Raw genomic sequence first — 22,681 nt, forward strand, 5'->3', positions numbered from 1 at the left:
ATAGTTAGGAAATGAGACAATATTAGTTTGAAGTTCCTCCTTCTCTGTTTGTATGCTTGTTTTCATTACAATGGAAAACAGGATTTTTTTCTCATTTCTTATTAATCTCAGTGAGAGCTTGATTTCAGACATTCACTGCTGAGACCTGAATTTGTTGAATCTGGCAGTGATAGTGGCTGCTTATTCTGCAGCTCTCCTCTGTCAAGAGTGTTAAACTTTGTATCCTGGAGGAGTGATCAAACTGCTTAGCCAGCAAGAGAAATGAATGGCCCGGAAACCTCTCTTTCTGAGCCCTCCCTGGAAGAGCTAATAATTATTTTGGAGTGGGGAGAAAGAAAGTAAATGGAGAACAAATTCCCAAATGTCTAAATAAATCTCCAGTACTCAGCCGTGAGAAGGAAAATCTACACTCCCATAAGTGCTTCAGTGAATACTTAAACAACTGATAGCAATTAGGACAACTTTAATCATAGATCATCCCCATTTACAGGAGTTCAGGATGCTTCCTAGGACATGGGAGATGCAAGTTAAGGCCACACAGTGCAGAGGAGAGATCTGAATGAAGATGTCTACTTGTTTAGGCAACCATGCCAGCTATCATGCAATTTTTAATGGTACTAGCACTGACACTAATTAGCTCGCATGTGAAAAGGCAAAGGAGCACTTGGTCTGTGAATCCCAGGAGGGTCTGAGGATAAAACAGATGACTGAATGAAAAATGAGTGTACATTCACTAAAATATCTCAATATTATGTAAGCACATCACTGAAGTGCACTGGCAGTAGATACTTTATGCAACTGAAGATCAATTATTCATATGGGATTGCCAGATTTATCAGCATTGCTTCTTGGTCATTAAAAAGCACATTAAGCTGATTGTCTAAACACACATAGGGAAAATCCTGATCTCAATAAAGCCCACAGTTTTACCATGAGAGGATTTCATCAGCTCTTAAAGAAGTTGATAACCTGCCTTCTGCAAAGAAACATCCATAGTCATCCCTTTTAGAGCTCAACCACAACATACAAAATCAGTAGGAGTCTTTCTATAGATTTAAATGGACTTTGGATTAGGCTTTTGTGGGATAGTTCCAAAGGTGATTCACATTTGCACGTTTGTTAGATTACAGAATGGCCACCTTGGCATCTTCAACCCTTAATCAAAAAAGTTTCATTATTTAGAAAAGGAAGTTGTTAGAGCCATCACTCTTTATTAATACCATATGTTTGAGCTTGTAAATGCAGTATTTTATGCATTACATAATCTAAAAAGCCTTGTATTTGAGAAGCATTTAATAAATTATGTCACCTTTAAAGAGTGCAAGAAGCTCATGGCAGACAACTTACCTAGTCACATTAGGACAGCACATAGAACTTCAAATAAACATTGTGATAAAAATCACAAATTTATTTTGCAATGTAACCTCAGGAAATCACAATGCTAAAGCATGTAAAATGTGAAAAGCACTACAGCTGAAATCCTCTCCCTAGTAGTGATTAGCTTAATAACAGGGTTTCAAGTAAAATCCACAGATTACTAAAAAAAGCACTAGTTTCTCAAATACACTGAAACATGTCCATTAGTTTATTACAACACTATAATTAGTAATTAAATCTGATCTACAGATGACTCTGCAAATGAATCAAGTTCACTTTGTGAAGATTTAGCCTTCTCACTGCACTCTTTTGATGCTAAGCCCCAACCTGCAGTCTATTTCTTTCAGGTTCAGACATCAGGCATGATAAAAAATTACAGGAGATGCAATCCAAAGAGCTGTCCATCTTCCAGCTGATGAAGAGGAGCTGATAAGTAAAGGACAATACCTCTTCCTGTGCTCTGATCCTCTTTTAAACCAATGTGTCCTAAGACTATTGTGGCTGCATTACTATTAGTACCTCAGCATTGAGGTTACTGCAATTTGCAGTAGGTCTCCTGGCCTGGAGGATTACTGATGTGAGTGAGCTTCTGCAGCGCTTTCACTCCTGTATGAAACAAAACCTGTCTAGCAGAACAGACTACTGATGAGGCTTTTATCTCCTGGGAGGTGAGCGCTCTTCTTCAGTCCACAGACCCAAAACTCATACATGGGTCAATGGCCCCAAGGACTCTGAGAAGACAATTTCTCATGTACCAACAGTTCAGTAAGGTGCAGGGGTGGGATAGAAATTTCTATAGAAGCCTGGACATTAAGGAGTTAATGCGTTGCTGTGCCTCAGACACTGATGACCAGTCAAGTGGGCAAGTTGTAACAGGACTTGCCTGGAAAAGGGACCTGCATGAAAGTAGGGCAACACCTTTCTGGAGCAAATGTTTCTGTTCAGGTCCCTGGTGACCACCCAACACACAGCCCAAGTGCAAAAGCAGGGTCAAACACTGGTCACATCCCTAGGGGGGTTTATGGACCACCAAGGACCCCAAAGTACCTCCTGACTCTTCACAGACTCTCCATGAGAAAACTGCACGTGCTCCTCAGTGTTGCATCAGACATGAAGAATCCCCCTCCTGGGGAGGGATTTAGATGTTCCCAGACTAACTTGAATGTATATAACCTGAGGAACTTTTTGTTTTGCACGGATCAAGACTGTGACCATTACTCTGACCACAGACATCGAAATTGCAACAATCGAGTCTTGTCGCTGGATCCACAGGTGGTGGTATCTTCCTTCTCCACTGTCTGCTCTTATCCTTTCCCTCTCTTCCTTTCTTTTCCTTACATATTTTCTTCACAATATTTTTATATTTTTATAGAAAAGAACCAAAATGGCCACGTACCTCCTTTCTGCTGCAATTAAACTGTTTGAAAATAAATCTGCTTCATACATACACACACACACCAGGCATTCAGTATCATTCTACTCTAATTCACCCCAAGGGATTTATAAGAGGAACTCAAAGGCAGGTCATAACAATACCTACAGGGAGCCGTTTTGGAGAAATCACTGGCTAAATCTGAAGGCATATGGATTTCTGTAAGAATATTTGAAGAATGTGGGGTATAAACTGGGGAGACTGCTAAAAGGGTTCAGAAGTTTCACAAGAAAATATCTACAGTATGAGGCTATAAAGTATTTGACAAATGTCTGTAAGGTTTAGGGTCACCTGATTGCTGGCAAAAGTAATTTGTTTGAACTGTTCCATCAATGTCCCCACACACTTTTGTGTTTCAATATTTAAATATAATTTCCTAACATGAACAGAATTGCAATAAAAATAATCAGTGTACAATGAACAGAATTCAAAATTACTACCTTTGCCCAGCAGTGTTTGAGTTAAACCAAGAAAATACGGACAGAATATTAAACAAAGGTTAAGATGAATAAATGTGACAGACATAAATGGAAGAAAACACTTGGAGTTTGTGGAATACGTGGCACCAGCTTGGACACCAAATATCTCATGTAATTAATATAGTAAAAGACCTTCAAATTCATTTAACTGTTTTACTTTCAGTCAATGTGGTTTTGTTACTGCTCCTTAATCATCTGTCAACTCTAAGTCTAAATAATCATCCTTCAGTTTCCATGAGTCTGAATAACTCTTCAACCACTCTATAATTACAAATCCTACAACTCTGACTCTGTAAGATTACCTTTTAATTATTTTTTACAAAACCAGAGTTTCAAGCCCTTACTTTCCTTTAGTAATTTTTCCATCTTTTCTAAAGTCTATTTTGGCAAAAGAGAAGAATATGATAAAACTTTAAGTGCCTTGGACATAAAACCCCATAGTTATTCAAGCAGTATATTATGCTCTCCAGAGGCATAAAATGGAAGTCAGTCACTGAGCCAAAGGGTGAATTCAGAAATTAGAAAAATAGACAGAAACTCACTATTCAGTCTTATCTACGAACCTCATTAGAATGGATGCAGTCTAAATTAATTCACAAAGAACAAAAAATATGTGAATATTTTAGGTACACGGTAAGCCCAAGGCAGAATATGCACTTGGACAACTGACACATTTTGCTTCCTAGGCATAACATCTGAGCATTTCCTTGATTCTTTGTCATGAACTGAGAAAGAAGTATTTTAGTTCCCTGAATGCTCTGGGATTAATGTTTGCAGAGCATTTGCGATTGTCACCCCCAGGTTACTATAGAAAGGAAGTATGAAGGACCTCCATTTTTTTGGAACTCAGTGATCCCTATATAAAGACATTCTGGCTTTTTATCAGTAGACCAGCAAGCAAGTTTGAAAGAATAGATAGTTGGAGGGTTCAGTCCTACAGGATGCCTAAAATCCAGAGGACAGAAGCCCCTGACTTCTTTCACAAGCCCTGTAACTGCACTGATTGTGTTTAAGAACCATGTACCATTTTAACAACATCCTTTAATACGCAGCCAGAGGTTACTCACTGTTTATACAGTTTTCTGGTGATAAAAGCATTGCACAGAGACTGTGACCAGAGCTCTACGGAGTCCCAAACCAAGAGAGTTGAAACCCACAGATCCAATATACCATATGAATGCTCCAGACATAAGTTTTTTAGCTGGTTTCCAAGGACCATTTTTATTCTCCTGCTGTCATAGTAAAGCCAAGAATGCAAGAATCCTCAGGGAAACAAATAAAATAGGAGAAACTGTGGCTATGTAGCTCCATGCTCAAGAGGGACAGGGAGTCACAGGTGCTGGGTTTTGTTCCCAATATCATTTAAACATTTAGGGATAAGCAATCTTGTGTAATATGCAAAAATAATCCATAACTGACCCATAAGAAATCCTGTTCCTGACTTAGCTGGTGTTATCTGAGTTTGGGTAATTGTATTACATAAACATCTCTCTAGTATGAAGCACAGGATACAGAATGACCTTCTCTGAAAGAAATAATTACCAAAGAAGTTTGCCAATGGCTATAACATATTCACTTAATACAAGCATATGTCATTTCATATTTTTTACATCCTGGTTAATCCGGATTTGGAGAATAAGTTTTTTAAGGCATTGTTTAGAAATATGCCTAAGAAGAAAAACAGGCAAATATTTGTATATTAAACCAGTTTGTAATTAATCTTATTCTAAATGTGTTTTTTGTTTGTTTGTCTTTAGAGGGGGAATATTACATAATTTCAATAATCACCCCACTGATTCCACATTTACTTGAACTTATAGAAAAATAAATTTTCTTCAGCATATGTACAAGATTTATCATATTTCTGCAGTGACTCTTGTTTGAACTCAAGCTTTTAGATCTACTCTTTCTAGGGGAGAAAACATGCTTGGTTCTGTATGAGCAAATTTAAATATTTGTTTATTTCTGCATTTTTAAGGGTTGGACCCAAAAGTCACAGAAATTATCTCAACAGAAATCTTTCTGTGTCTCCAGAGAGCTTTGGCTCACTTTTGCTCATATTCATTTATATCCTTCACTGAGTGGAATGGTACAATTGCCACAAAAGAGTTTTTCAGTTTTAACAGCATTTTATTTGTCTGCTGTATGAAACATTTGTGAGTTCCCATGAAAAAAACCCTCATTGATGCCTTATTAGAAACAAACATTGTCAGACACAACCCTAACATACTTTTCTCCAACACCTTCTAGAGCCAAAATGCACCTCCTAAAGCCAAAAAGCTACAGATTAAAAATGCCTAAGGAACATTCAGGATGCGTTATCAAAATTTACCTTTTCAGTAAAAACTCCAGCCCTTTACGCTGAAGGGCTTCATGTTACATCACACAGCTGACAGGGACAGGTGACAATAAGCAGTTGTGTGGAATTAGGGTCATTACTACTGCATTTTAATCCTGGTCCTGTTGCTGTTCTTTGGAATTCTGACAAATCATTTGACTTTGCCTTAGAAGTATCTCCCATTTGTAAAACAGGCCTATTACTTGAAACATCTCCAAAGATGTTGGAAACCTTAAGACAAAGTTAAAACTCTCTTGGATAACACTTGCATATGACTGTATGAGATGAATGCTACATTGTGGAAATACCTAATGAACAAGTTGAACATATATTTGCAGAAATTTCAGGCTGTGCCTATAATTGTTTATCCCAAGCTCTTCACCACAGGTCTGTATGCACTGCACATCATTCTTCTGCAGAAGTGACCTTTACATTTTAGACACCCAAATCCTTGGGAAGGCTCATGAGAATATGCGGGGTGGGAAAGAGAAGAGAGGGCAAAAGGAGCCTTTTCTTCCACACAGCTCCCATGAAAATAGTTGATGGGCTCAGGCCTTACTTTTTGTTTACATGAAACAGGAGGGAGAGTAACCACAAGGTGAATAGTGATAGGCAGATGGGGAGAGTGTGCCAGAGCCACTGCTGGGCCATTTCACAGGTAAAGGTGCTGAACTACATGTATTTCCTTATCTTGAAGCCTCTGCCCAAGATGTGGCCTCTGACTTGGTAATAGGACAAACACTGACAGCTGCAGACTGAAATACAGTCACCATATGCCTTCCATAATTCTGGATAAATTTCCTCCTCAATTCACGCAGATTCATCAGGTTTACAGATAATGGAACTGAAAGAGGAGATTTCAAGCACCACATGCCTATTGCACCAGTCCTCTGCTCTGGGTTCACTTCATCTCAGTGATTCCAGCCCTGACCAACCACCAACTTGTACCAATCTGATACCACTGTGCAGTTTGGAGAGGGTTAAATGGTAAGCAATCACATATTTACTGGTTTTGTTTACTTCCCTGCTGTCTTGTCATTCACCCAGCCAAGAGGAGTGGAATTTCCTCCTGCAGCTGCGGTGCTTTGAGTAGCCAGTGACTGCAATCTGCACCACATTCAACTGCAGGGAAGCCAGCAGCCAGGACCACCTGTCTGCTTCATGGTTCACCACAGTCCCAACAGTCCTCATGTACTACTGGGCTCTTGACTACACAAATGTTATGAAGATCACCTGGGGAAAACAGAAGATGTCTGTGTGCATGCACAGCTAGAGCCAGCTGATTGCTTCACTCTGTGTGCAGGAAAGGCTGAGAATAATTCTCTCCTTGCAATGTTTTCCTGTCAATTTTGGCAATGAGGTTTCTTCTGAGAAGTCTGATATTATAAAGGAAAATGTAAAATTAAGGTGTATTTTTCGCTTAAAAATTTCTGAAATCCAGATCTTCTCAATTCAAGCTCTGTTTTGCAGCTTCGAGGCACCAAGTGGTAGCTATTTCCTTTAGTACTTCCCATGACAATGAGCTCCAGACTACATGTAAATATCACAAAATCTCAAAAAATACAAAAATAATTTTAATATTTATTTCAAATATGCCTATTAATGTAGCACTTTGTCCTGTACAAAATTTATTGGAAGACCTTCAAAAGTTTCTCATGTTTCTCTGTGTAGGGAGAAAAGAAGTAGCATTTATCAAGAGTCTCTGAAGGAACATGTTTTTTCAATAATGGTGTCTCAAGAGTTCATAGAATCATAGAATATACTGAGTTAGAAGGAGCCAACAAGTGCTATACTATCGAAGCCCAACTCCTGGCCTTGCAGAGGACAGCCCTGAGAGTCATACCACATCCCCCAGAGTATTGTACAAAAAACTTGAATTCTGTCAGGCTTGGTGCTGTGACCCCTTCCCTGGGGAGCCTGTTCAGTGCCCAACCATCTTTTGAGTGCAGAACCTTTTCTAATATCCAACCTAAACCTCCCCTGACAGAACTCAAGGCCATTCCTTTGGGTCCTGTCACTGCTCACCACAGAGAAGAGATCAGTGCCTGCCCCTCCTCTTCCCCTCACGAGGAAGTTGTAACTGCAATAAGGTCTCCCCTCAGTCTCCTCTTCTCCAGGTCGAACAGACCAAGTGGCCTCAGCTGCTCCTCATGCTGCTTCCCCTCAAGGCTCTTCCCCATTTTCATAGCCCCATTTTGGATGCTCTTTAATAGCTTTGTATCTTTTTTATATTGGGGTGTCCAAAACTGCACACAGAACTAGAGCTGAGGCTGCACCAGTGGGAGAAACAAGTATTAAATTCACTGAGACTTCAGGTTTCTCTTTAACACCTTAACATGAATCAACACTTTATGGTGACTGTATGGAAAGACTGACAGCTTTCAGGAGAAGAGGGAGCTTTTTTCCAGTAGTGAAGAAACAGGAGTAATAGTAATTCTGTGGTGAGACACAGACAGATGTTACATACATGACAAGCACTGGAGACAGAAGTAGGGATTAGCTTTCATCATGCTGCAGTTTAGCACTTGCATGTAGGGACAGCTCTCTTGGATCAGGTAAAAGTTTCATCCAGATCACAGTAATTAGTGATGGACGATGAAGAAATGCAAGTGCAAGACAGAACAATGAAAGAAATTAAGAAAGAGAAGCACAAGCATATATAGTTACAACTTGCCCAGAATATTCTCTGGACTGTGAGAAATTGCAATGCCAAGGACTTGCTGAATTGGTCACTATAAGAATTTTTCTTACACTGTTTTCTCTAGCCTGTATTTGAAACCATCTTGACTTCTAGCACCATAATGTCCTGTGGCCAGCAGTCTCACAGCTCATCTAGGTGTTAGGTGATGAAATACATTCCTTGGTTTGCTATGAAACCTGCCACTAGATATTTCATTGAATATCCCCTAGTTCTTTTGCTAGGTCAGTGAGCAGTTTTCCTCCTTTACATCTTCTGCCACTCATGACTTTTTAAGATTTCTAGCATGTTCTCTCTTGTTCTGCCCTTCTTCATCCCAAGAAGGATCCTTGCTCCCCTGCAGTGCAGTCCACAGTTACTTTCTTCCTACTAAGAAACTCACTTGACAGTTTTAAGTCCAGGCTGAAGAGAGAGCTCCAAGATCAGGCATGTAGAGAGGCATTTCAGCCAGGAGGGTGCAAGGGAAGGAGCTGACCCACATCTGGGTAAATCTTCTTTCATGCTCAGGGGAGTGGCAGGCAGGTACTTTCACTCACCTAACTTGGGTTAGAAATTCTTCCAGAGATCAACTGCCCTTTAGAAGCAATTCCTATAAATAAATCCTTATAAATATCTGTTTCAGAGGTGACTCTTTACAATGTCAGTGGGCACTTTGCTCAATGAGTCCAGCCAAAGCAACTGTTTCTGATGAAGTCAGAGAGCAATGTTAAAAAAAAATAGTTCCCATCTTTTTTAAATTTTTCTCCTTTCCTTGTCCCCAGATAGAAAAAAGCCCTGGGTATAGGGCCAAAGCCAAAGCTTCATATCCGAGACAAATCATATTCAATTTGAAATGAAAAATGTTTTACTTTGCTTTATGCACAGATGCTCGTTTCATTTGCATGCTTTTGCTTGAAAAATCTGTCCAAAGTGTGCTAGTTAATTACTATTTAAGGATTTCATTCTATATTGTCTGTCAAATAAATCCCAAGAAATCTTCCCCTCAACATGTACAGGAAGTGTTTTCATGTTCTTATGTATGCGTTTCCTTTAGAAACCACACTAGAATGATTACAGATGGAGCAATTGGAAGCAGAGTAGCTCAGAGATAATTTATAACCCCATTCAGCAAAGAAGTAGGGCTCAATGCTGCAAAATCAGCTATGCCAAGTTAGAGATGGTACAGTTTGTTTTCCTATGACAAAACTGCTTGTTTATTCCAAGCCACCAACTCTCCAAGACACTATTTAAGAAACTTTACACTAGCTTATGAATTTGTGCAACGAACCAGCACAATGTTTTCAGATATATATTACTAGGACACAGTAATATTTAGGAACATATTGTGATTACCCTTGCATGGGAAGAAAATTGGATTCAGGAAGCTATTGTCTTTTTCTATCATGTGCAACCTCATAAAAGTCATCCAGTATAATGGTGTAATTACTCTCTCCATTCAAAGGCATGAAGGGACAGTCACAGCAGGCCACAGAAGTATTTCCTACATCTTGGTTAGCTTTCTACTGCAGCATCTGTTTGCACATCATGGTTTTGTACAGGCAGAACATATTTATTTTTTCAATTTTTCCTTCACTTTTTTTTCAAAATGAGCATTTTCTAGATGAGCACATGCTTTCTCAGGGTGTACTTGTCTGCAAGTCATCACTACTGAAGACACTGAAGAATACTTTTCCTCTGTGTAACAAATGGTTGATGTGGCGTCCTGAGTGCAGAAACTGTGAGAGAGCACTACTCTTTTTGTGGGCATTTTAATTACTAAACTGCATCTCTTTCTAACTTTCTTTCCTCTTACACTGTGTATCTTACTCAAGGGTTAACAAGACAGAAACCTGGGAATAGGTCACATGAAACAGCCAAATTGTTTAACAGGACTTGTCATCTCCCAAAAGTATGGTTGTTACAGCCAAGCATTACAGACATTGCTGGAAAGACTTCTGTCTGTATTTATTAAAAAAATCTATTAATGTTAGTAACTCATATCTGTAAAGTACTTGTCAACCAAAAACTACCACAAATGGTTGTAGGTCTTCTAAATTTGGTAGATGAATACCCACTCAACCTTGTTCTTTCTGAAATTGAATGTCTGTCACAGAGGTAATTTAAAACAGACCTCGCTTTCCTCATTGCTATTAAGACAGAGGACCAAAACCTCAAGTGCAATGCAGTCTGGAACAGACTGCAGCGGACAGTCCTGTGTCCATAAAGAGTCCCAAGGGATGCTTGGGAAGAGTGCAACTGCTCTATGGGAACCACTAAAGTGAATTGGAATCAGACTGGAAATCCGTAAGTCACCAGAGGCCATTAATAACCGCAGAAAGATGGACCTCGTGATTATTGTCACACCCTCAGGCAAACATGGGCAGCTGGGTGCTCCTCTGAGAGAACACAGCCATCCACTGAGCCACCAGCTGCTGCTGCTCCTGCCCCCTCAGCTGATGGTCCTTTGGCATCTGCATGGTTTAGTGGTTGGGAAAGCTTCAGCAGAGGGGCTTGAGTGGGAGGGACTGGGATGTGTGAGGGGTTCCTTCTCCTCCTGGCAAAGGCCAGGGCTGTGCTCTGCAAGGGGATGCGATGAGGCACCAGATGAGGTAGTGCTAAAGCTGCAGCAGGACCACCCCTCGGGGAGCAGCTCTGCAGCAGGGCAGGGCTTCCAGCACAGGCCAACTCTACGGCTATAAAGCCACAGCACAGCAAACTGCTGCTGGGACTCTGCCTCTCGCACCCTGCTGCCTTTCCCTGTTTGAGCAACACCTGCCTGAGCAAATTCTCACCGCCCCCATCTGTTGTTGCACAGTGTAACTATGACTTGAGCCTGACCTGCAAAATTCACACACAGCACAGCTTCACACCTAGATATCCTTGGCAACTGGGATTTAAACTGTCATTGACTTTTGCCACACTGATGTGTATCCTTGGAATTATACTGAAGACTTTGACTTGTGTTTTGAAGCCCAAAGAACATCAGCTCTCAGATGGTAATGAATCTATTCTGTTAGGAAAAAAAGCACTGAAGAAAGAAACATTGCAAATTTATAAACGCTGTTTTTTCCTACATTGCAACAAACCCAATTAGTGAATTTAAAAGTATTTGGAAGCTTTAAATTACATATCCCCATTTCATGTCTTCTTTTTAATCTAATTATGAACACTGATGACAGATTTGTCTATTTCTACTGCAAACGTCTAACAAATTGTCATGTATTAGAAAAATTCCAGTGTGTAACCTGCAAATAAATACAGTTCTTGTGTTTAAAATAAAAATCTACTAGGGAAAACAGATAACCATGTACACTTCAATGTTGTGATTTAACTCACAAGTAAATTTAATTACTGTGATGACACATGAAAATACTTTGGAAATCTTATTTTTAAACTTCAGAGAGTATTTGACTGAATTTGGCTGTTAATAGCCCACTCCAAACTGCACAGCTGGCTTCTGATAGCAGCTATGTAAGTAATAGGTGAGACCTGTAACAAGAAATGCGGTTACCCAATGGCAATAAGCAACAGAGCAAACAGGCAGCATGAAACAATTCAGACCACAGGGAATGCTGGATTTTAAAAAAAAAATCTTCCATAAACAGTAGAAGAAAGAGCTGAGTACAGATGATAATATGGAAAGTTAAAAAAAATAAGAAGGAACAAACTCTTTGCTAAGATTAAAAGCCAACTGACAACAGGATGGGACTTCTCTGCAAGCAGAATGTGAAATGCTGGAGCAGCTGAATAGCTGTTTGTGGGCAGACACCGACAGCCATGATATTTTTCTGCAATTCAGGATCAAATAGAAGAGGAAGGAGTGCAGCACATGTTGTACATGCACACTACCAAGATGTGAATGGTGCCCTCTACATGGAGCTTGCACCCTTTGAAGATTCGGTCATTGGGAATGTTTATAAGTGCAGTTCTGCAGACAAACAGATCCAGCATTCTAACCACAGTTCCAGGTCTCATGTAGCTTATTAGTATGCGGTTATTAACTAATCACCCCCTTTACTTAAAGCACTGCATAGTCCTACTTTCTCCCTTTTTTCTTGCCCATCATTCTTCTTCCTCTTCTCTGTCTTCTGTTTTACATGTTTTTCCTCTTGCGGGTTTTATTATTTTCCACTAGGGAAGCTCAAGGGTCCTCTGCCTGGACTCAGCTGGAGGTCCTGAGAAGAACTTGGAGGGTGAGTCACAGGGGCTATTCATTTGTGGTGTCAGCTCTTTTTGAAGTATCTTCATGGTTACTATTCACTGCAAAAAGATGCTGTGGTCTAATGGCCCAGTAACAATTACGCACACAAACTGCCACACAACATCAGCCACGTGGTGAACACTGACAACTTGACAGGATTTCTATGGAAAATATCTTCAAAGCAGGATTTTTCTTCAAGTTGTCTTCTACTCCACATGTACCATCCACAAACTGGCTCAGTAGTTAGAAATCACAGGTCCAAAAGCAGCTATCAGAAATAAGAGCTCTTGTGTATGTCAATCTCTGGACTCCATCTCATGCTTCAGTCTGTTTAACTGGCATGAGTCGAAGGGTCCTTCCCTCCATCCACAGGCAAATTAATTTCCTTCCTGTAGTGGTTTTAGCTAGGCCTCAAATTGGCAGGCTCAGAGAATCTATGTGGATTGGGAGACAGCTCTCACCTGACTGGGTATCCAAGGAAGTATTTCATACCAGATGACGCAAACTTAAGATATGGGGCAGCAGTGGGAGGTGTTAGGTCAGTTCCACCATGGCAGTTGCTCTCATCTGTTAGGCCCTGCTCCTGCTGCCGCTCCTTGCAATTTGTTTGCATTCAGGGAAGTAGAAACATTTTTGTTGTTACTCTTTCTGTTTCTTGCTATGTGTCTCTTAGAGTACTTACAGATCTAGTGTAATAGACTTTGCTTTGTATTAATTGGAGAGTGGGAAGTTATTCCTTGTTATATATATGTAACTTGTGTAAGTGTGTGTTATATTGTAGTTTCCTCTTAATTTTCTCTTTTCTGTTTCAGCATAAACCTGGTTTTGAGTTTTTTTCTTTCCCTCTTCTTTTCCCCTTAGCTGGTTGGGGGGAGGAGGAACCCTTTTCACTTTGTCCTGGACAGCTGGCGTTTTGCCAGCTCAACCTAGGACACTTCCACACATGACATATAAACAATGGCTCTTCCAACCTTACCAAATAATATTAGTCCTCTCCACAGAGGAATTATCCATCAGAAATGAAAGAACTAACTTTGCACTTCTCAAACAGTGAGAAAGAGAAAGCAAACAAAAGTGTTGACTGTTTAATTACAGGCTGTTTAGTTGAGGTCATGTCCACAGAGGGAGTATATTCACATTTTTAAAAGAAGTAACTTATTAACCATTGTGGATAAATGCATGTTAGATAAGATCTATTGAAGCAATTTTATAAAGCACATAAAGATCTAAATCCCACTTTGAAGAGGGATTTACAGCATTACATTTTATCCCCACTGGCAGCATGACCGGAGATGAAACTTCCACTGATTGGCTTCAGTGAGAGTTAAAAATACACAGAATTAAATCCCTTGGCTGAACAAGAGCACAATAGAACTGCTACTGCTCTGGAGAACAAATGGCTAACTTTGGGTCATCCTTTGCACCTGGTACACTAGCAATTTTTCCAAATTGGATGAACATTTCTATGGTACTGCTGTCACAGTTTAAATTGGTGTGGAAAATTAATCTTCATCCATAATGTGTTTGAGAGGCTGGCAGGAAAAAGCAACATCAGTTTGGGAAAGTGGAAAAAAACAATCCTCAGCTTACTATGGTTCACTGTGGGGGAGCCACCTTACCGCCATGCGAAAATTTCCTACAGACACCTTCATAAACTGAGGGGAGAGAAGTATTGGAAGAACACTTAGAGAAGGGAGATGCATATACCTAAGAGACTCTGCTGTGGCAAAGGTACACAGCTGGATCCCCAGGTCCTGGAGCATAAGAGGAACACCTGGGGTCCAGGCCATTCTCATACCCAGCACCAGGTGGTTCTCCCACACCATAACACAGTCTGTTCATGCAGCCAAGCCAGTTACATTCATGTGATGTCGAGCTTTGATCAAAGGTCTCAGAATGAGGACCTCTCACCTAACAGGGGCAGCAGGAATATCCCCGTTCACAGCCTGCAATGGGAGGACGTCTGTTAGTTCCAGATGGCACACTTGCAAAAAGGATGGCTTAAACCACTTACACTGAGTGACAAAAATCAGATTAGCTGGTAGCTGATAACAGGTTAGTTACAGTTCAGATGTATGAGAACTAACTGGAAATTGTTGTGCTGGGAACACTAAAGCATGTAGCAGAACATGTAGCGTGAAGCAATTCAGACTAATAGGTATGTATTTGAATGTGTGTGTGTATATACATATGCATACATATATATATGGAATGCAGAATTTTAAGACAAAATATTTCTATAAAAAAGGAAGCATCCAGCTCTGAGGTCTCCAACATAAGAAGGACATGGAGCTGTTGGAGCAAGTCCACAGGAGGACCACAAAGATGATCAGGGGTCTGAAACACCTTTCCTATGTCATCCTGGAGAAGGGAAGGCTCCAGGGAGATCTTATAGCACTTTCCAATATCTAAAAGGGGTCTCCAAGAAAGCAGGAGAGGGACCTTCCACAAGAGCATGTAGTGACAGGACAAGAGGGAATGGTTTAAAACTGAAAGAGGGAAGGTTTAGATTATAGACATTAGAAAGAAATTATTTACTGTGAGGGTGGTGAGACATGGAACAGGTTGCCCAGAGAAGCTGTGGACACTCCCTCCCTGGAAGTGTTCCAGGCCAGGTTGGATGGGACTTTGAGCAACCCAGTCTAGTGGAAGGTGTCCCTCCCTGCCCATGGCAGAGCATTTGGAACTAGATGATCTTGAAGGTCCTCATATTATAGTTTAGATTTTCACTTCCATATGTGTAGATTCTTTTAGGTAATGATAAAAATGTATCAAAAATATCCCTGAAGATGAGCATACCCTGCAGACACGACTTGCAGCTCCTTCCGGAATTCAGGTAGCAGGCTTGATTATACAAATGACATACTTATTTCAAAGAGGAGGGCAGAGATTGACTCTCAGATTTAAGAAACTTGCAATTTATGATTTAAAGGCATGTTGGCATGAAGAAGCCCTGCTGAAAGAAGTTTCCCAACATGCATAAAAATGAAAAAATATAATTTTAATAAAAAAGTACACTTGAGTGGTGGGGGAGTATTATATATTTCAACAGACTGCAGTGCCCTATCACAGCATTTCAGAATTTCATAAGGTTTCATCAAGAGTCCTAAACTCTAAAAGGTTCTCAGTATTCAACTTTCAAAGTCTTATTCTTCCACACTTCATTTTGAAACCCTATTTTATCCAATTGTGTTGAGCTTACTTTTTTACAGTCATGTGAAGAGGGTTTTTTGTTGCTGTTTCTCAGTGTAAACATAGAAAAAAATTAATCTTGTTCAGTCTGTGATTTTGGCAGATGAACAGAAGGAAGAACAATCTTCTGATTTAGAGTGGAGAATGACAAGGATTATCCCTACACACTGTTATTCTTGCTGAAGCTCAGCAAAGAGCAGAAGAAAGAAGAGGCTGCTCAGGAGCACACAGCTCCTCCATCACATCACTGAGTGCGCTGTGCTGGTGGGTGTCCATGGAGCTTGTCAGAGAAAGATGTGCAAGAGATGGACACAGAGTGTGTCACCCAGGGATGAAGGAGCTCCTCCTGACTAGAAAGAAGAAGTCAGACATGGGTTTGAATAAAGCTTGTCTTCACCCCAAATAAATAATTCAATATGCAGGTTGTTACTGACTCTCCTCCTGCCTCCTTTGTTGTATCTGAGAGACTTCCCAGCAGCATTGCTCCTGAGCCTTTCTGTACACACAAACAAGACTTTTGGGTGATATTCTTGGTTAGCAGATAAATTCCCCAACAGTTCTTCCTACAGAACCTGATCTAATGTCTTCTTATTGAACTTCCTTAGAAACATAGATCATACCTGAAAGCAATAGATTCTGACCTTTTTCAAATTAAGGAGGTGTAAATATTGGGGAAGGAAGAGTCCAATGCTCAGGGCACTAGCTAGGAACGCACAGCCTTCCCCAAAACCTGCTTCTGCTGTAGCTGGCTTGTAAGATCAAGACAAGCAAAATTGAATTAAACACTCAGTGCAACAATATGTCATCTGTGAATGGCACAAAAGGGTTCCCTTTCCTCACAGAAACACTCATGAGTATTTTAAAGATGAAGAGGTAGCTCAGAGCACTTTGGTAATTACTAAATACAAAAGTAATGGGAAGAGTTTTGGTAACCAGGCATCTCTAAAAAACAGTCTTTTGTTTCCAAAGGAAGCAGTGACGCAGATGGTTTTACTGTAACTTTTCAAAAGTAAGTGTAGTTTCCCCGATAATCCAGCTGACACTCTCCAATAACCGAGCCTGCCAGTTCTGTGGGTTGTAGAGTTAACCATATTTAAAACTGAGTTACAACTACCCAAAGGCTGAACAAAGAGCTATCAAAATTATTTCACATAAAACTCGTGGTTTTACTCAAAGTAGATTCCAGTAAAGAAAGTAATAATACATCTTAGCTTTCAATAAATCCATATTTTTATACTTAAATGTCCTGGTTGCCAGCTGTGATCATGGTCTGTAAAACTTCTTATGTTTTTCTTAAAGCTTCAGGTATTGAAGACAAATAACTACACAAGAGTTACAACTTGCATATAAAAGCAGTGATAGTTTTCTAAGCCCTTTGTGCTGCACAGCAATCACTCATTCCAATGGTTTATAGTTGATACTCTAATACCCCAGTGTGTGGAGACCACCCACAATTAGGAAAACCTGAGGAAGGCAATCCTGAGATTTTACCCAGATGATCAAAAGGACAAAGTTTATCCTGCTTTCATTCTGTTATGTTAGTGATGTAAAGATCCTTGTTATATTAGACAGTGGAGTCACCCCAGGACTGATCTGGCACAGTGCCATCAGTGTGCAGCTTGGGTGGAACTGAGTGGCTCCAAGGTGATACTACTGCAGCAGAACTGGCTCTTTTCCAGAGACTCTTCCTGTATTCCTTCAGTGCCTTCTGCAAGAAGCAAGACATGGCTTAGCAGTCATGTCGTGCACATGCTGGCACTCAACTGCTGTAAAGTGAACTGATACCTTCCATTCCTTGAGGTTAAAGTCTGCTTATTAATTTCTTTCATGTCAATCTCTGTTTCATTCTGTCTCCTTACCATACAAATGCCATCATGAGCTGGGAAATGAATCACTGAACTTTCGTTGCCTTTTAGCTCCACTCTGTGAGTTCGTAAAGCACTACACCAGATGCTGAGTGCCCCAAATCACAGTTTCTACAGATAAATCCAAATTTCCCAGCAGTTGTAGACCATGGCATCCTTGAGTCCTAGTCATTCCCCACACTGTCCAGATCATCACATGGCTGGAGAGATCAGAATTCCTGGGGCCATAAGATAAACTGTAGTTTATGATTAACACAGATTCTTTAACAGATTATGTGCATAAAATAAACTGAGTATTTTAGCAATAGATGTGATTTGCAACCGCTGCATGTCAGTCTGTTGAATCTCAAGTCCCACCATAACTAACAGATGAGGACACTCAAAGGAATTAAAATGGTTAACTAAAGAGTCAGAAATTAATATAAAATAAAGCTGTTAAATGTACAACAACATTAGATTAATGTTTGCCATTTCCCATCCTTACCGCAGTGTCGTTGGTGGTAATGTACACCAACACATCTGAGTTGTTTCTGCCATTTATGTATCGGTAACAGTTCCACACGCAGCTTATCAAGTAACCCTGCAAAGAAAAGAGATTTATTATTCTGTGCAGGTAATAAACCACAGACATTTTTCTGTTAGAGCATTTCCATTTTTATAAAAATGAGTATCAGCTCGAAAGAAGCACAAGACAGTCACTTCTTTGGTTGCAGTGACTATGAGAATGTGTAGGGGCTCCATGAGTAATCTAACACGGTTCCTCATATTAATAGTATTGGGGTTCTTCAGTCTTGAGAAGAGAAGGTCTGGGGAGACCTTACTGTGGCCTTTCAGTATATAAAAGGGGCTTATAAGAAAGATGGTGAGAGACATTTTACCAAGGCCTGTAGTGACAGGACAAGGGGCACTGGTTTAAAACTGAAAGAGGGTAGATTTAGATAGGACATAAGGAAGAAACCTTTTACTGTGAGGGTGGTGAGACACTGGAATAGGTTGTCCAGAAAAACTGTGGATGCTCCATCCCTGGAAATGCTCAAGGTCAGGTTGGATGGGGCTGTATCTGCTCATGGCAGTGGGGGTTTGACTAGATGAACTAAAAGTTCCCTTCCAATTCAAACCATTCTGTGATTATATGATTCCATGATCACAGATACTTGTGTTGCATTACAAGTCACTCCATCTAGGCAGAGATACTGCAGTCTAGATCTGTCTGAATAACAATTGCTATTCTAGATGTTTAATAGTACAGCATACTTAATGCAGACTAATTGTTTTGAAAAGAAACAGTTTATTTGTGCATGAATATGGCTAAAGTAATGTAGTTTTGTGTATATAACCTCCATTTTACTGAAACGGGCAGGTCACATAGGCTGACTTTCTTTGTTACACTTCTCTACAGAGATACAGAGAGGGATGAGTTTAGTCAGGCACCTCATTGCTGTGCATGGGATGCTGCATACCTGCAGAGATGAGTTTTACAACATATAATGAAGGTACAGCTTAGACTGTGACAAAAAAAAAGAAGGTGCTACAGGTGCAGAATGTCTCAGGAACAGCAACAAAAAGTAAACAGAAAGCAGTTTTAGATTACTCAATGGTAAGGATGTTTAAATATTGTCAACTGGGGTTTAGTAGTGGTAGAAAGTGGAAGCAAATCCCAGCAAAAAGAGCTCAAACATGCTGGAGACTGAGGAAAATCACAGGAAACCTTCCTTACTTGCCCTGTGAGTGGAAAGTCTGGACAATGACTATGCGATGATACTATCTATCATCTGCATTACTTCAATACTCTGTTCCACTTAATATGACATTAAGTCTAAGTATTCCATGTGACTGGAATAGTCTGGAGTCTTGCTATTCTTGCCTGACTAGAGAAAATTGACAATGTAAAAGCTTTTATTGACATCTGAATTATTTCTCACCATATAAACATTATTATAAATCTTTTTCTTCAGTGTAAAGCAAAAAACCCTGTTACTGCAGCAATAAACCTACTCCAAGATCACAAACTTCACTGCTTTTGCTCTTGGAGCTCACTTGCCTCTGGATATGGCTGCTCCCTGTCAAACTAGTTGTCTTCACTTTTTTTTTTTTAAACTAGTTGGGCAAAGTGCTCACATCCATCATGTCTCCTTCACCAGCAAGAAAGATTTCAGTTTGGGCAGCAGAGATGCGCAAAGTGACTGGAAGGAACACAGAAGGCAGGAAGACATGCAGGAGTAGGAATCAAATCTGCAGCATGCCAGTAACAAGGCTGGTGGGACTAAGCAGTTTCCTCTGGAGCTTTCTGCTTCTCATGTAATCACACATGACAGTGATGAGAACTATGTGTTTTGATAGTGCCCAACTTGTATTTTCACTCAGAAGGTTCTGCACAGCAATCCTTGCACTAAACTAGCACGTGCAAATTAAACTGCCTGTGCTGATTCAATCTGCATGAATCAGATTGAGTGTCTGAGTGAGTGAGTCATATTTTTGTGACTCACTTGCACAGATGACCTTCCAAAAGCCTCTTATCCCTGTGAAACCTGTGCTTCCTCCATCTCGAGCTGACACACATGAGCTGTGTTTTTCAGGATGTCACGTGACTCACTGATTGCTTGTTTGCAGATGAGAATGAGTTTTTTCCATGAGGACCAAGCTGGTTAAAATCGGGTAAATTTGCTTCCTCTTTTTTTACAGCATCTTACAAACATCGATGACTTGGAGAGTGTTGCAGACTTTGACAATACTTTTGACCATCAAACGGGGAGAGCAAAAGGCTTCTGGAGTGAGCTAAGTCCCATGAGAATATAAGACAGGCTCTACAGCCCTGTGGGCTATGCAAACCTGCACCAAGCTACTGAAACAAGTAAAGGCACATACACAGAGAACTGCATCTTTTCCAGAATTAAGTAAAATGTCACAGTTAATTAAAAATGGTAATAAATAGTTCAGTATCTTTCAATGCTCAGATATTGTAAGCTGAGAATGGCACAAGAGCCAATATAGAACAGAGATTGAATATAGTACATTTCTGTGGGGACACAGCCCATCTTTGTAAGAAACCCTTTACATTAAGAGCCTACCTATTTGCAAACCTATTTCTATATTCCTTCTGCCAAAATCCAAATTGAGGGAAGCCCTCTTTCAGACAACACAATTCTATCTGGGAGAAGCTTGTGGCAGATTTATTCTTGCATTCTCCCACTGAATTACGTATTTTGAAAAAAACACATTTAAACCTCACAATGAACCCCTACAGCTCTCCTAGCTCTGAACCTTAGCTCTAATCAGCCCTGCTCCTGTGCGCATGGGCTGTTTCTGAGTGTGTGAGGTTTATTCCAGCCCCTGAATTAAAGAGGTCATCAGCCAGCACACACCAAGTAATTGGCCCCGAGACACTGACCCACATACGGCTGAGACTGGCAGCAGCTCAGAGCATGTCCTTGTCCAAGTGCTTTGGACATGTGCTGCTGGTCTGTGAATCGTGAGTCATGGAAACTTGTTTTCCTCAACCTGTTAACTTAATTTAAACTTGTTCCTAATAATTGTTTTCTACCAGTTCTGCTGGACCGCTAAATGGGATTCCTGATTCAGTTACCAACTTTCTTTCCTGAAAAGCTTGGCTGAAGTTTCAAATACTGCTTTAAAATGTGTGGCTGGACACACAGTATATCAGTATGTCGATTTTTATCTCAGGGGACCAATGTTCTCATTTGAAACTGGCACTACATAAAAGGCCTTAAATCCCTCAGCCTTTAGTGGTACTCCTGCACACCACAGACACCTTTTGGGGAGGCAGCCCCAAGTAGCCACCACATGAAAGGACAGCTGCCCAAGAAAGGCTTAAGGTAGAAACAGGCACTGTGTCTACTTCTACCAGCTTTCAATCTTCCCCTTGGCATGGTGGGAAATTACTTGAGCCCCTGTGGAACTGAAACCTACAAAGCTTTGTAACCTTGCTTCTTGCTGTTGCAATTGCACATGCCCTTTGTTAAGCAGTACAAGAGGAATGCACTGCATACTTTGCTCATCAGACACGCGCTCGACCAGCTGACTGACCATCATCTTTGTGGAAACTAGTTTTCTGTATTGTGCTGTTTCTTGTAACACAGCAAGGAAAAGTCTGTGCTGATCTGGGTCACAACAGCCCTCTGGGCTGCCCCCTCACTGGCAGTGAGCACAGGGTGAATGCTGCAGACTTGACAGAACCTCTTGGGTTAGGAGCTGCCTGCACTGAATCCCTTTATATTCCCCAGCTGCTCTGAATCTTCTATTTACACAGCTGGGATGGGCTTCAGTAACTGGTGAAAACGAGACACACAAACTGAAATTTATATGAAGATTTCAGAGGGATGCTAATAGCAGACTAGTTGACCATGTATATTTCCCAGTTGGTACTACAGAAGGAGAAACAATGGGTTGCTGTGCTGATGAAATCTGCAATTAACTCCATCTTCCCAGCACACTAGAATGTGCATCTAGTGAGTATAAAAAGGCTGTACAAGAAACACTGCTTAGAATAGCAAAGCAGTGTTGTGATTGGAAAGAATTAATTATACCAAAACAAACCACTGGACTGCAACACTTTAAATGGCACCTTATAGAGGTCAGGACATCACCTGTCACCTCAGTTACACATACTGGGGTATGCAATTTAAAGCAAATGACACCTACTTTAGAAATGCTTCTCCTATAACTACCCTACCATCAGCAAGGCCAGTGCTGAGACTTGTCCTAGGCTTTTATGGAACAGGTGTCAACCTTGTGGGTCCTTGTTGGCCACTCCTGGGAGTGGGGATCAGAACTTGGCTCTTGGGGCTGTGTTCATTATCCTAACCACTGCTCCGTCACCCCCACAGGAAGGTAGCAGACACTGGCGGCAATGTGTTGCAGGTCAGGGTTCCCCCTGCCAGAAGGCATTCCCCTGGGCTGAGATCTCTCAGGGTGAGCACAGAACTTCACTCCATATAACCCTTTCTCATCTGCTGAGGACACAAGGACATGCAAAATGGTCTCATCTCCAGGCTCGACACCTTGCACATGCAGCTTATAGGCATATTACGGAGACGATGGTTAATACTCAGTTTGCTGAAGACCAGCCTTGTCTCACTGAAGTGGAATACCTTCTGGCTGCC

General features: G+C 40.7%; 1 protein-coding gene across 1 annotated transcript in view; it reads right to left on the bottom strand.

The window, feature by feature from the left end:
* The window catches only part of LAPTM4B (lysosomal protein transmembrane 4 beta), a 68,065-nt gene that overhangs the window by 7,479 nt on the left and 37,905 nt on the right, over nucleotides 1-22,681 (bottom strand). The window contains exon 6 of the mRNA XM_071554109.1: nucleotides 18,046-18,141. Coding sequence (XP_071410210.1) covers nucleotides 18,046-18,141 — 96 coding nt within the window. The remainder of the gene's footprint in view (nucleotides 1-18,045; nucleotides 18,142-22,681) is intronic.

This window comes from Pithys albifrons, chromosome 4 (assembly GCF_047495875.1).
Source record: "Pithys albifrons albifrons isolate INPA30051 chromosome 4, PitAlb_v1, whole genome shotgun sequence".
NCBI lineage: Eukaryota > Metazoa > Chordata > Aves > Passeriformes > Thamnophilidae > Pithys > Pithys albifrons.